This window comes from Petromyzon marinus, chromosome 23 (genome assembly GCF_048934315.1).
Source record: "Petromyzon marinus isolate PM22_M1 ecotype Great Lakes invasive population chromosome 23, UKy_Petmar_22M1.pri1.0, whole genome shotgun sequence".
NCBI lineage: Eukaryota > Metazoa > Chordata > Hyperoartia > Petromyzontiformes > Petromyzontidae > Petromyzon > Petromyzon marinus.
Genome location: NC_133689.1, coordinates 3,971,792 through 3,987,616, shown reverse-complemented (window position 1 = coordinate 3,987,616; position 15,825 = coordinate 3,971,792). Strand labels below are relative to the sequence as shown.

At 51.1% G+C, this 15,825-nt stretch overlaps 1 protein-coding gene across 3 annotated transcripts in view; it reads left to right on the top strand.

Moving 5' to 3' along the window:
* Positions 1-15,825, top strand: part of LOC116945196 (uncharacterized) — a 144,623-nt gene that overhangs the window by 9,467 nt on the left and 119,331 nt on the right. For all 3 annotated transcript variants that reach the window (XM_032959463.2, XM_032959465.2, XM_032959464.2), the window contains 6 exons: positions 429-668; positions 5,529-5,712; positions 6,033-6,198; positions 14,260-14,485; positions 15,011-15,184; positions 15,720-15,797. In XM_032959463.2, coding sequence (XP_032815354.2) covers positions 429-668; positions 5,529-5,712; positions 6,033-6,198; positions 14,260-14,485; positions 15,011-15,184; positions 15,720-15,797 — 1,068 coding nt within the window. The remainder of the gene's footprint in view (positions 1-428; positions 669-5,528; positions 5,713-6,032; positions 6,199-14,259; positions 14,486-15,010; positions 15,185-15,719; positions 15,798-15,825) is intronic.

Genomic DNA, 15,825 nt, shown 5'->3' with positions numbered 1-15,825 from the left:
CCGCTCCACTCCCGACGACCTCGTCTTGCGCAACGTCGTCCCGCGGCGTCAACGCGCCGCGTGCCTCGAAATTGCGACGTTTACCGCAACGAAGGTGCGGGCAAAAAGGCGCAGCCCTGTCAGCTGCCCGCCAGCACACCGCCGGCTGGCGGACGGAAGGCGGCTCCACTACAGGGCGCTCAAGAGGGCATTTGGCACTACCCCCTTCCACGCCGTCGCGTTCCTGTCGCTAAATGCAACGCTTCCGATGTGTAAACGCACGCCAGAAAGCGCCTTGCGCAATCCTCGCGCGGGGCGCGTAGGCTTCTTTCTCCTCCTCCTGCTCCTCCTGCTCCTCCTCCTCTACGGTGTTTGTCCCGCGCTTCGGCCGAGCGTCGCGGCCACACGTGCCCTTCGTCGTTGTCGTGGCCGCACGACGGCGCGAGCAGGTCGGCGTGATCCAGTACAGCGACTGGCCGCAGCTGGAGATCCCGCTGGGCGCGCAGACCTCCAACGAGCAGCTCATGACCGCGCTGGGGCAGATCTCCTACCTGGGAGGCAACACCAAGACGGGCCGCGCAATTCAGTTCGTGACGCGCAGCGTGTTCCCCGCGTCCCCCCGCGCCGACAACAAGATGGTGCGCACCGTGGTGGTGGTGACCGACGGCAAGTCTCAGGACAACGTCACGGTGAGGAACCCGACGGGAGGGCGTGGATTTTGCCGGAGTCTTGTCTCCGGACTGGCACTGTTGTTCACTGGGGTGTTTTGCTTTATTGCAACCGGGTATTAAGGCCCCACTGAGCTACGTGGTTCTTTTTCAGAAGCGACCTTTGCCACAATCGATTGCACACGAAGTGGCTTATCATCACTTGGAAATGTATAGCAGGCAAATACTCTAAGCGCATGAGGTTAGCCTCTGAGGGCAAGCTGTTTATAAAGGTTTAGAGGTGGACGGGTCAGCTAATGTCCATGTAGCAGAGGGCCCTGACACCGGCAGTCGGTCTGCGTTGAACATCCTCGCAAATGACGCGCGTGGGGAGCACGCTTGCACCGCGCGCGTCCGTGAATGTGGAAGACGCTCAAACTTCATGCTGAAAGGCTCTTGTCATCCACAAGGACGCTACCGTCAGTTATTTACGCAAGTAAAGACCTCGCCGATGTACTTTTGGTGAACAAGACTGTGGTAAGCCAGCGAGAAGCGTAATTGCAATGCACTCGGATTGACGAAATAATAATAACGATAAAAACTGGCAGGCTATATTTGTATTATTATCGCACGCGTTTTTTATGAGTTCCCAAGGAGCTATTGAGGTGGCCTGGGGTAGAGGAGTCTGCTTGCCCCGTTTCCAAGTGGAGTGCGTCCAAGCCAGCCTTCATCTGATCCCTTTAATGTCCTATTGGGGGCACGCTATAAAAAAACATGCATTTTGTTGTGGCCATTGCTTGCTGGCCAATGGATTAATTTAATGCCAAAGTAAATGCCCCGAAGAGCAAATAGTTACCAAAAGAAGCAGTCGAAGCAGTGTGCGACGTAAGTGCCACCAGTCCTGGTAAGAGCTTTCATAACCAAACGGATATTTAAAATAAGCAACCTCAAAGGTTGTTGAGGCTTTCTTAGAACGTCAGGCTTGATGTTTGCGCAGACAACCACGGTACCTTACTTTGAACATATTTTAGAGTTAAGAACAGATTGTTTTTTTTTTTTACGGACAAAATTTGTTTTCATTGTTGCTGGAAGTACTTTGAAGCACGCTTGCCCGTGTAAACAGACGCACGAAGCATGGTAAACTGTTTTATATACAATTATTGTATTTATGGTTTTCTTGGATTCTTTCATCGGCACCACCGCCCGGGTTCCATGTGCGCGATTTTAGTTTCGTCGTTATTTTTGCCGGCCTCTGCGGGATGCCAGTGCTCGACCTGAGCAATTTGCGACCGGCATAGCTCATTTCTAACAACGGGCAAGTCAGGAGAGAGCATCCACCCCCTTCGTCTGCACGTGCATCGTCGTCAGTGGCCGATTATCCGAGTATCAAAAGCAGCATATGCTACGGGCCCCGCACGAGGTTAATCCGGCACTGATCGTATTGGCAATCGTCCTCATTTGGCAGCAATCAGAGTCGCTGGTAGCATGCTAACCACTGCACCACCGCTCCAAATGGATGTGCATAGATAATGTAGAACTCCGGTCATCCTCACAGCAGCAGCAGCAGCGGTGGCGGCTTTTGTCCAGCCATCAAACAAAGATGGTCACCGCATCGCGCGCTTTCCGATGCGCTTCTGCGGCCGTCTGGAACGTTCTTCCTTCCAATGTTAGGAAGCCACTGGAGCTGTGCACTTTTAAATCATCATCTAGGTCAGTGGTTCTTAAGCTGGGTTCGATCGAACCCCAGGGGTTCGTTGAGTCACTCTCCGGGGGTTCGGCAGGGATCAAGACACACACAGTGTAGCAGCCCGGTTCGCACTAGCAATGTCAGGGCCGTTTTTGTCGGCCGTCACAAAAATTGGCAACACACAATTTTTCTTCGCCGTGTTAGATCACAAATATTTAGTTGCTTAGTGAAAATGTGTTACACAAAATAAGTTCAGCCCACTTGTATTATTCGTGACGTCACGCTCCGCTTGGCCATCATTGGCTTCAGCTGATCACGCCACATTGCGTGATCAGGAACTTGGTGCGCTCAGTAGTCAACTTGTGGCTGTTGTGGTTGTACGTCATTTGTGAATTTATTTTAATCTTTCAATCCCTTTATACTAACTATGTCGAGCAAAAAAAGAAAGTGGTTGGACGAATAAGTACAATATGGATTCAAGTGTATAAAGGAACGTGATGGGAGTCAGTGTCCTCAATGTATGATTTGCAATGCCAAGTTGAGCAATTTTAGTCTAGCAAAGCTAAAGGAACACTTCCTAAAGCTGCATGGAGATGGGAAATACAAGAACACAACGCTCGCTAAATTCAAGGTGAAGAGAGACAGATTCGATGAAAAGGCTACTCTGCCTGTTCTCGGCTTTGTACGCATCGACAAACGGATCCTCACAACATCGTACGAAGTTGCGTACCTGACCGCAAAGCAGGGCAAACCACACACCATTGGTGAAACACTCGTAAAACCAGCTGCGTTGAAGATGGCGAATATCATGCTGGGAAAAGCTGCTGAAGATAAGTTATCCCAAATTCCTCTTTCAAATGACAGTATCAGCAGCAAAGTAAACGACATGAGTGATGACATATTGGCTCAAGTAGTTGCAGATCTGATTTCAAGCCCAGCAAAATTCAGCCTCCAACTCGACAAGACCACCGACGTTTCCAATCGAACCCAGCTTGTTGTATTCGTGTGCTATATGAAAGACGACGTGATAAAGGAAGATTTTTATTTTGTAAGCCTCTTACAACAACCAAGGCAGTCGATGTGAAGAAGCTCGTGGATGACTTCTTCAGAGACAACGATCTTTCGTGGAATATGGTTTCTGCAGTTTATTCGGACGGAGCTCCAGCCATGCTGGGACGACACTCTGGTTTTGGAGCGCTGGTGAAATCCGATGCACCACACATCATTGTTACGCACTGTGTTCTGCACAGGCATGCGTTGACAACAAAAACCTTGCCTCCAAAACTGGCAGAAGTATTAAAAATTGTAGTTGAATGTGTGAACTACGTGCGAAATAGTACTATGAAGCACCGCATCTTCAAAGAGCTGTGTAAGGAAATGGGCTTTGAATTCGAGGTACTTCTGTACCATTCTAACGTTCGGTGGTTATCCCGGGGAAAGGTGCTGAATCGTGTTTTTGCCATGCGTGTGGAATTAGCCCTGTTTTTGCGAGAGTACCAACATTGTCACGCAGATTGCTTCAAAAATTCTGAGTTCATTCTCATGTTGGCGTACATGGCCGATATTTTCGATGCTCTCAATCATCTCAATCGACAGATGCAGGGCGGTGGAGTCAACATCATCGAAGCGAAATAAAACCTGAAGGCGTTTAAAAAAAAGCTACCTTTATGGAAACGACGAACAGAGAATGATAACTTCTCAAACTTTCCCCTGCTGGACGACTGTGTAAGTAAGATCGAAGACGTGTCTGGAATTGGAGACATTTCTGTACCTGGGGAGCTGAAGCAAGCAATTGCCATGCACTTAGATGAGCTCGCAAAGTCTCTCGACGGATACTTCTCCACCAGAGAGTCATATCCAGCATGGGTGAGACAGCCGTTCACGTTTAGTGTTGCGACAGCAGATGTCAACGATGAATACCTCGAGGAAATCATTGAACTTCAGCAGAGCCAGCTTCAACAGCAACTCTTCAGAACAACGCTCTCAACGTTTTGGTGTCACCAAACCGTACCATACCCTTTTATTGCTAAGAAAGCCCTTGAGATACTTACACCGTTTGTTACAACGTATCTTTGTGATCAATATTTTTCGAGGATGGTAGACATAAAAAACTAAAAAAAGGAACAGACTTTGTTGCAAAAATGATATGAGAGTGGCACTTGCCAAGGTGAAGCCGCGCATTTCTGAACTTGTATCTGAAAGGCAACAGCAAAAATCACATTGATTTGCAATAAATATTCATTGAATTATGTTTTTGTGTGAAATTCATGTTTTGTTGGTTTTGTTCTTTGAACACAGTGATTTTGTGTGCAACTGATGCATGGTTCATTTTGTGGACTAGTAAAATATATACCTATGTTTTGAAGAAATCATATTTTATTTTTCCAATTACGAAGGTTTTGGTGAATGCACTGATGAAGCTTGTACGGTTCAGTACCTCCAATAAGGTTAAGAACCACTAATATAGATTGATAAACTAATTTATTTAGAACTGCTCATTGTGTTCAGTTCGTTGTCCTTCACCCACGCACTCCGATTAGTCATGGTTGGCGGTGTATGGTGCAAAAGAAGTTCAACATACATGCATATATAAACAATGATCACGGCATTTGTTTATCCAGTCACAGTAAAGCCTCGCTGAGTATTGATTTGTTAGTTTTCGTTCGGGACAAAAAATATAAATATACAAAGAGAACATGACTCAGACGGTCAACGCAGATGGGTTGAAAATTCTACCCACGTGATTAAATGTACGGCCAATGTGAGAGCCCAGTGAGACTGACTTCTCGTTCGTTGATCCTGGCACCAGTGGCTCTGGTGTGGAAAGAATGTTTGACTCGCGGTCAGAAAATCTCTATGTTCAAATCTGAGTTGCGGAAATACAAAACTCTTGAACTAAAACTATTCAACTATTTTTAATTTTGTCAGGTAAGGCCCATTCAACCAACTGGGTGGTTGGGCCCCCTGGGTGGTTGTGCCCCTAGGTGGTTGGGCCCCCTAGGTGGTTGGGCCCCTGGGTGGTTGGGCCCCCTAGGTGGTTGGGCCCCCGGGTGAATGGGCCCCTGGGTGGATGGACCCCTGATTGAGCAGGCCCCTGAGCAAGTGGGTCCCTGGTGTGGGTGGGCACCCCTTGGGGCCCACGTGTCTTGCTCAATGCCCACGGCATGACCTCCTCCCCCCCCTTCCCACCCCCACATCTCCCGTCGCGAGTGCAGATCGCGTCGCTGGAGGCGAAGGAGAACCGCATCATCATGTTCGCCATCGGCGTGGGCCAGGCCATCGAGGAGGCCGAGCTGAAGGAGATCGCGAACCGCCCCTCGTCCTCGTACGTCTTCTACGTGGAGGACTACAACGCGATCTCGCGCATCAAGGAGACCATCAAGCAGAAGCTGTGCGAAGGTGATGTGGCGCGCAAGGACGTCACCCCACGTCACTCCTCGGCCGTTCTCCTCTCGTGCAGCTGATGTAGATGCAGAGAGCAAAACGAACCACAGTTTCTCACATTCGGGTGGTCAAGCCAGACAACCGCGTCTGGAGCAGCGGCGTCGCGTATTGCCGTGATTTCTCCTTCGTATTTGTGGATTGTGCATTGCAGGTATGCATGTGAATGGGTGCGATTTAGTGCACGCGAGTGCGCGAGAGTGAATGTGTGAGTGAGTGAATTAGCGTGCCCAAGTGAATGAGTGCGAGTTTGAACGCGCGTGAACGTCGCTTTTCAGAAACCGTGTGTCCCGGGCGCATCCCGTCCCGCGGCCGAGACGAGAAGGGCTTCGACCTGCTGGAGGGGATGCAGATCTACCAGAAGGCAGAGCGCAAGCTCGGCTCCATCCACTCCGAGGTCAGCTTCTCCATCACCTCGAGGATGGACTTCACTGAGAAGACACGGTGAGAGTGCTGCGAGTCGGCGGACCGGAGGGCGAGTGGGTGGGCGAGCTGGAGGGCGAGCGAGCCAGAATCTTAAGTGTGGCAATTAAGCGAAAGCTTTTTTTTATTTTGTTATTTTACCGGGTCAGGCCCCCTGAGCTGTCTGGCTTCTTTTCAGAAGTGACCTAGCCATAAACGATCATTCAACAAAGTGGCTTATCACGTGGAAATGTAGAGCAGGAGCAAAACACTCGAAGCGCATGTTGATGCTAAACGCAGAGGGGAAAAACCAGAGGACCCGGAGAAAAATCCACGCGACCACCACGAGGGGAGAGAGAGAGAGAGAGACACCGCAAACTGCAAATACACAGCAGGCGTCAGGGTTTGGATCGCACCCACGACCTCCTGCGTACCAGGCGAGGTAGTTAACATCTCCTAGCCACCGTGGCGATTAGGCGATGGATGCCATCGCATCCGACAATCGGGTTCATCAACGATCCGGCACCGAGTGTTTGTGAGACCCGCCAACCCCCGCCTGCACGTTGCGGCGTGTGCAGGCTCGATCCTGCTTAGCCTGCAAGATCTGATGAGATTGGGACGCATTCCGATCGAGTTTGTCATAGGGTATGCAAACGTGCAACGTGAACCAACGGTAGCATCTCCGAAAAAGAAGAATAGGTTTTACCCTTTCTGGCATGAAAACGGAGTTGTGTTAAGATGTTCAAACACCACCAAATATAAAATATTGCAAGGAATCAAGTCTGCATTAACCACGCATACTCGTGGGTGAAACATGCAAACAAAAACATGCTCTGATAGAAGGGATAGAACCAATTCTCATTTTTCATACTGTGATACTGGAAAAAAAGTCCCATGATATAGCTGTTAACACAGAGCTATAAATACTCTGATACGGGAATTGTCTCTGTACTGGTCGCCTTTTGGAGTTCTCTGGTCTTACACTGGTGAATCCAGGCCATAAATAAATAAATAAGGCTGCCTCTGGCGTAGGACAATCAGTTTAAAAGACAATGCATGCATTATAATCAGAGCACGTTTTGTTTGGTGGCTAATGCAGACTGTTTTCCTTGAAAAAGGTGCCTGAACATCTTGACACCTCCTGATTTATTGCCAGAAAAGGTAAACAAATATTCTTATTTTTCACAACTTTGCAACAGCAAAAAAAACGGTCCCACGGTAGAACCTCAATCTCCTTTCGGCAAAGTCAAAGCGACGGGAGGAGGAGGTAGGGCTCGGGTCGGTGGCGAGGCGTGACATTTTCAGCCTGAGCGGTGGGCACGGGTGGCATTGATGTCAGGAGCGCATGGAGAGACAATGCCGACCAGACGCGCGTGTCCACAGAAAGCTTCCAGGGAAATCGTCGTCCGACGGAGGGGGGCCCGCGCACAGCTTCCCAATCCGCCGCGTGCGTTGCATCAGCGAGCGAGACCCCCTCCACTGGAGAGATGCTTGTTCTTCCCAAGGTCGGCGGGCCAGATGTTGCGTGAACTATTCCCGTTAGCCGGTTCCCCATCTGCGCCGGCCCGGCCCTGGGAGCGGCTTGGGTGCGTGCGTGCGTGTTTACGATGCCGTGGCGGGAGACGATGGGCGAGCCGGCATGTGTCCTCAGTTCGTCTCCCCCCGCACACGGAACGCTGCTTAATGGAGCGGAGAGCGGAGTTCGAGATCCGCTCGTAAGTTCTGCAATTTTTTTGCGCTTCTTGTCCATCGAGACGTCTGCAGAGTGTGGGGGTCCGCGGGGGGGGGGGTGCATGGGGGCGTCGTTGCGGGGGGTGGGGGGCGCACCCCTCTTGTATGGAAGGGGATGGACGGGGGGGATGTTGGCGGATGAGCAAATTTGCAGACAAGAAGAGTTGCCATCCTGTTATCCGCGAAACTAACTAAATCCGGAAATGTATCCGCGGACGGTATGCAGGTGGATCCGTGGCATACTGTATGCACTGACAGAAGGAAAGAGGAGCACGTGGGTCAGAGGACCGCACCTCCGATTAGCATGGTTGGCTACGTACGGTGCGAATGAAATTCTACGTACATACATACATAAATGAATCGACCCATGAATAACAGGAGTTATTGCGGATTGATTGGGAACGACATACAATTTCAGCCTCGGATAATGGGGTAGTGGATTACAGGAGTTTCAATTTGTCCATGCCCACAATAATTGAAGTCACCGAGAAAGGAATTTACAAAACAAGAGGACGCTACTGCATCCATATCCGTCTAATCCTGCTGGATGCGTTGCTTGTGTGCTCGTGCATGAGCACGTGCGGTGGGAGTCGTGGTGCATTGCTTATTGCTCTGCACTGCGAAGGTTTGGTGACCTGCGTTTGAATCCTGGCTGTTGATCGCGGGTGCATGATGTATATTTTGGAGTCATATTTGTTTTTTTTTTATTCCTGCGGGCCGTTTCAATAGTATAACAATTATATACCACAGAAAAAAAACACGCTGAAGAATAGTGCCATTAGTGGCACGTATCTCCACATCGCGATGTCGATTCGGAGCATTAACATCTCAATTTTAAACTTTAAACACGTACATCTTGTTTATCCACATCATTAACATTCCAGCGGGCGATTTTTTTTTCTTATCTGTAAACCCTTGCAAAAATGTTACCGCAATTAATTTTATCTCCTTCTACCACCAAATAGAACCGCATGGCTAAATGATGGCAGCCGCTCTGGCGAGGTTTCCTGTTTAAGTTAAGAACAATGGTCACATCAACCAGGGTGACCTCTTTACGACCTTTGGAAATCCGAATGGAAACAAAGCTGCACAAGCCGCGTCTCATATCTCGCTTAGCTTGCCTGCCTGCCTGCCAGCCACTGACCACCACGTGCTACTCATCATCATTAACGTCGTCGTCGTCGTCATCGGCCATGATCTATCCACTGTTGGGTGAAGGTCACCCCCTTCAGGCCATCGCTCACAGTTTCTCGCGACGACAGCGACAGGAGCGTCGACCGGCACGAGCTCCTCCCATCGCTGAGGCTCCGCTGTGGCCGTTCCCTCGGGTGTTGGTTCCGTCCTTTGGGCCTCCGCTTCGTCCGTTCGGCTCGACCGCCGGCTGCGCCGAACCTGCGGGAGACGGTAGTGGTAGTAAAAAAAAAAATCGTTTCGTGACTTTAATCTTGACCCCCCCCTCCCCCCCCACTGGAGTCACGACAATTCCCGCGACCACTTTGGGGTCCGAGTCGTCACGTGCCTCGCCAACGCACGTGCGTTACTGTCACTCAATCTTACGCTCGCAAACTTGCGACAAAAATGTCGTAGGCTCATTGACTGAATTTCATCGGCAGCAGCCGGGACCCACTCTTCATTTTAAACCTTGGTTCATGCCATGCGTTTGCCTGCGCGTGTTTTTAAGTCTTGTGTTACTTGTAGGTGTGAGGCCAACCAGCGCGCATCATTGTCCTACGGCCTTCACGGCGGTTATTCCGGTTCCAGTGGGACCACATCGATCATCGGGTTCCTTTTCCCATGACCAATTCACCCTGAATGCACCCCGATCTCATCCCGATATTGGACGCCAAGCAGCACTGAGCCCTGGTGGGTAATTGGGTCAGAGAGTGTCTGAAAGAGAGCGTGGTGTTCTTGTGGACTTGGGCTACGAGGTGGTGTCAAAACATGACAGTATGGCAACAGATCCTTGGATCCATCCGTGTGGAGACTCGCGCGTTGCCCTGTCGTGCGCGTGGTGGGCTTACTCCGACTAATCTGTTTTCCTCTGACATAGAGGCGAACAACTCACTAGTGGCTTTTGCCAAACATCCCGATGTAGCAAGACTCTCCTGAAAAGGGAGTTTCGAGACCCATCGAGATTTTCATTGGTGAAAAATTAGGAAATATTATTCTTGTTATTATATTTCACAGTTTGCAAACTTATACAGTAAGTAAACATTGTCCGCTCTTCCCATCAGTGCTTCACATGTGCATGTCCTTTTCTGGGTCAACCATCAAAGCGAATGAATGCATCGCATTTATCTGCAATCTCTGGCGTGCAGTTGGAAAATATTTCCCTCTTTTTTTTGAAGTGCACGCTTAACTTATTAATTTATTTGGCTCTTCTGAGATTTCATTTTCCGCCTCCAACGTTCCCCTAATCTGCCCCATTGACACGCTTATCGGAGGCTGCCCTCTGGCTATCTCGTCTGTTTAAGAACGGCGGAGACCTCCCGCATCTCTGCCCCAGGATAAACAACCACTGCCTTAATCACGTAGGCTTTCGCGACCAATATCATCCATAGGGGTTAGATCGCATAAATATATTTACGCGTAAATATTTACACGCGTAATATTTACGCGTAAATATATTTACGCGATCTAACCCCAAAAAAACTGTATTATGAACAACTGCCTTAATCGGTGAAGCGCCTGCAGGTGCCTCCCCAGTGGCTCAGTGGTGAGAAGCGCCGAGCAGGACACCGCCGAGCGCCTGGGTTCGAATCCGCGTGTCGTGCCACCTCTCGGTTTTAAACTGGCTCCTCAAAGGCGGTTGAGTAGATGGTGTCGGCCCAGTCACCAACGACCGCTAAAAGTCAGCCACCGTCACTGTGAAAAGAGGACTGCAAGACGTCTCAGCTCCTGACGAAAGACAGATACAATTATTACCATGAGTTATTTATTACTTTACCGGGTAAGGGACACTGAGCTACGTAGATCTTGTTAAAGAAGCGAGCTTGGCTAACACGAATGGTAGCGCCAACGAAGCGGCTCATCACGTGACAATGCACAGCAGCCAAATACTCTAAACCCACGTTGATTCTAAATATGGAGGGGGGGGGAGGGAAACTGGAAAGACCCGGGAGAAAATTTCACCCGACCACGGGAAGAGAGAAAGAGAGAGACAGAGACATGCAAATTATAAATATGCAGCAGACGTCAGTGTTCTGGGGATCGAACCCATTAATCTTCTGCATTCCAGCAGCCTGTGTTTAGCCCCCTTTCCAAAATGTGTAGAACAACTTTGACCATCTTTTCTCACCTCAGGACAAGCGTTCCCCCATTGCAGAGAGCACGGTTGGCTACGTACGGCGCGAAAGAAGTTCAACGTACACACATACATACACCCCTACGTACTTTCATCATGTTGTCCCCGCCGCGTCCCGAAGCATTCTCGCACAGCGAACCATCGCAGAGGTTCAGTTTGGTTCGGCACTCAATTTGGCCGAATTTCAAGCCCTGAGCGGAATACCGATCTCCCCGTACCGCGGCAAACCTCGCAGCGCTGACCTCTCGTACGTGGGGCGAGTTGAAAGCGCTGCTGTCCTTTGGTGGGCGCTAGTACGACGCACTGGAGCCCGAAGCCATGTCAAGCTTAGGGTTCGTACATCGAGGGGCGCCCGTATATTTTGGTCATATCCGAATGAGAATGACCGTTTTGGAGAGTCGTTTCCCCCCCCCCCGCCCCCACCTGTCTCCTTTATTTTTCAACCGATTACGTAAAACTTGAAACGTCGTGTTATATTGATTTAGTGTTCTTATTTAGAGGCTCCCCTCATAGCGCGAAGCCCTAAGCTGTTAGCTCGTAAGTTAAACTTTCACCAAGCGGGGGGAAGTATGACCATACTCCTGTATCTATTTGAAATTCATTCGCACTGTACACAGCCAACATCGCTAATCGGAAGTGTGGGGCGAAGGACAACAAAGTGAACACACAAAGCAGTCCTAAAAAAAAAAGTTCAATCTAGATTCAAAAGTGCGTAGCTTACTTAGCTTTTGCCTAAATGCGGCACTGTGCAGACCAGAGGTCACTTGATGCACTCTCGGATGTAGCTCTGTGATATCCGCTTCCGCGAGCTGTTCACCGTGAAGGGTTTCGCTGCTCCGCGACAGTTCTGAGTGGATGCCGCGCCGCGTAACGACGCGGCGCCGATGGCACGGATCGGGAATAAAACCGTGGAGGATAATAATGATGACACTAATAATGATGCCATTGAAGCGAGCCGCAGTTGAAGCTGATTAGTCGATCGGAACGGCGTGCAGGGGCGGCTTAACGCTCGCCGACAGAGCTGAGGTTCAAGCACGTGAAATCGAAAACCGCGGGGCGGGTCACGGTGTGGGGTCGATTCTCACGCGTCTAAGCCTTTTTTTTCTGCTCAGCAAGCTCCGTTGCGGTTTGACGCCGTGATCTCACGCTCGCCACGCGCCTCACTCCCACCGCACAGCTGCTCGTTCGGATTCGCCGGTCGTGAAGCGCACTGCGGTGCGACTTCAGAGGATGAAGGGGCTACACCAGGTGCTTAAAACGGAGGCACGGCGTGCGCCAGGTGCCCGCGTTGTTACGCTCGTACAGGCCCGAGACGCGCTGAGCGCTGGCCACAGACGGGCCACAAGACGCCGCTGGTCTCGTCAAGGAGCGTAAACCGTCGTCACGTGGACTCCGGTCATCTTCGCAGCAGCGGTGGCGGCTTCTGGCTGGGCCATCGAACAAAGACGGTTGCGGCATTGCGGCTCTTTCAGATGCGCTTCTCCGGCCTTCTGGAACGCTGTTCCTTCCGATGTTAGGAAGCCACTGGGGCGATGCACTTTTAAATCATCTATATTGCGAACAATTTTTTTTAGAACGGCTTTTGGTGTTCAGTTTGATGTCCTTCCCCCGCACCTCCGATTAGCACAGATGGCTGCGTACGGTGCAAAATAAGTTAAACGTATATGCATACATAGAGTCGCCGACTTTTCCCCGTCTGACGGATCTATATTTCATTTGCCGAGGCCCCTCTAGAAAAGTGGCTGATTCGATTGGTCACTATCGGGTCTTGTGGATGTCGTGAATAAATGCAAGGTTAGTGAGAGTGCGGGCGGGTAAAGATTCAACCTTTGCCCAGTGATTTGAATGATTATCACAATTGATGGTTGTGATCATTAATCAAGTCACGAGATTTCAATCATGATCACGATTGAAGGTCGTGGTCAAACTCATGAATTGCTCTAATTTTGTTAGATTGTTTTTGCTCCTTTAAAATTACTTTGGTTAACTCTTTTTCTTGACTTGTGTGGTTCTGTTTGCCCCATTGTATAACGAACGTAACAGTAACCATATAATTGGCGTATTATTTGAACAAGTCGTGAATTGAAGCGAGTGAAAACAAACTTGAACGATCAATCGATGCATCGGTACGTTATTACGCGCATGCTCTCCAAAATGTGTTTTGTTCAAATTCGAATAACGACGCCGAAAATTTCTCAATTGGAATTCACGCGTAGGAATCACCGTCACCCCCCCCCCCCACCCCCAAATCCCAGCCAGCTGCTGGGCCACCTTGTGCTACGCAGAGATGGCTGCCCACTGGGGATACCCTTCGAACTGTTTTGCGATCAGACGTGATGCGAGTCACTTGACGCGGGACGTGGGAAAGGGTCCTCGCCCGCACTGGCCTGAATTTTCGCACCTCCGGTTAGCGCGGTTGGCCACGTATGGTGCGAAAGAAGTTGAAGACGCGGACGTGAATGAGTATGGTCATAACTTCCCCACGCTTGGGGAGAGCGCGGGGCGGTTTCAGAGGACTCTCGTTCGGATATCGCTCGTAGCTGATGTTATCCTGGGGCGGAGATCCAACTCCGGTGTTTTTGTCTTATAGTTTGCGTCAGGATCTGATATTTTTTCATACTGGAGGAATCCGATGAGCTATAAAGCTCTTTTTCACAGACGTCCAGTAGGGGCGAGTCAGAACGTTACAACAACAAACAATTCCAAAACACAATAGCAGTGCAAAGTACAAGAAAAGTAAACAAATCACCCAAACACATACAAATACAATCTAACCATCCCCATCCGACGAGGCAAAGCCCACTGCGCTAACCACTGCACCGCCACTCCCTTCCCCGTTCCGTTATAAGCTTAGTGCGAGTGGTGAACGCTATTCAAGGTGAAGGCTGCAGCCACCCACAGTCGAGAGGCTTCCCTTCCCCACCCCGTTGCACTGCCTACGCAGGGCGACTCTCCCCCCCCCGCCCCACACACACCCCACCTCTCCCTCCCTGCGAGTTCTCCGACGCGACTCAGCCGATCCGCCGCCTCGCTACTAACGCGCCGGCTTGCCGATGCCCCACCCGCAGGGAGATCCTGCCCGAGGGGCTGCCCCCGTCCTACGTCTTCGTGGCGACGGTGCGCCTGGAGGGGGCGGCGCGGCGCGAGGCGTGGGACCTGTGGCGCGTGCGCGCCCTCGACGGCTCCATCCAGACGGCGGTGACCCTCGACGGCTCCGACCGCTCCGTCACCTTCTCGTCGCCCAGCCTGCGCAACGGCGTGCAGACGGCGCGCTTCTCGGGCCCGTCGCTCTGGGTGAGCTGAGCCGCTGCCCTTGGGAAGGGGCGCCCGCGAATTCGTCGTGGCGGAGAGCGCCCAAATCCCGGTAGTTCCGCCAAGCCCTCTGCCTTGATGCTGGCAGTCGCCAGGGGTAGGTCCGGTGCTTTCACCGCTCCCCACCGCCGTCGACCGAGAGTCGCTTTGAGACTTCAGACTTGCCGAGGCAATCCTTTGTTGATCTAGAATTCGTCATTGTCAATCGACGTCATCATTTTCATAAGCCATGTTCTATCCGCTGCAGATGCTCCTCGTACAATAACGTAACCACTCCCGCCGTAGCGTAACAGCAGCCTTAGTAGCAGCGACGGTACGTACGCACGTTGAACTTCTTTCGCGCCCTACGTAGCCAACCGTGCTTGTCGCGGAGGTCGACCATAACAGTTCGCCATTCGCCACGGATAAACATTGGCCTCGAAAGCCCAACGCGTTGAACAGCGGTGAGGATCGCTGACCCCCCTCCTCCCCCTCTGTGTCCCGCCGCCCCGCCCGCACGCTCCGCAGAAACTCTTCAACGAGAAGTGGCACCAGCTGCGCGTGCTGGTGCGGGAGGGCACCGCCTACCTCTTCCTGGACGGCGACGAGGTGGGCCGGGTGGTGCTGGAGCAGGTGGTCGCCATGTACGTGGGCGGGCAGATGCAAGTGGGAAAGTACGTGGGCAAGGAAGCCTCCATCCCGGTGAGCGGCGGGCACCCTGGCGGGCGGGCGGGGGAGAGAGCGAGGGCGTTCGGTCGCTTTTGTACGCAGAGCTGCGCGGTTCGGACCCAGCGGCCCGCCCTGGTTATTGCTGCAGCGGTGTTTAGATGACCGATGAGCACGGTTGGCTACGTACGGTGCGAAAGAAGTTCAATGTATGTAGTGGAGCATGCTCACCGCTACACTACCATTCCCCACACGTAGACAAACAAAGTCAAAAGGCTGCATGAAAAAACCACAACAAGAAAATTTGTTGTGGTTTTCACACCTGATGATGATTGCTTGTGTTGCAGTCGAAACGTCGTGAGCATTTAATTGTTTTGTATTTTTATTATTTTATTGTTTCCCTTCTACGTGACTTTACCGAAAGAACCAAAAATATGAATCCCTGCAGTCACAAAAGTTTTTAATCAAAGTCGCTTGCCTTATTGTCATTGTGCTTATTATTATTACTATTTAAAATGCGGACGCCGCTCACGTTTTGCGTGCTGTTATTTTTCCCCCTGCCCGTCGCAAGTTTGAGGTGCAGAAGCTGCGGATCTACTGCGACCCGGAGCAGAACGAGCGCGAGACTGCGTGCGAGATCCCCAGCGTGGTGAGTCCGCCCCTCACCATCGCGTCCC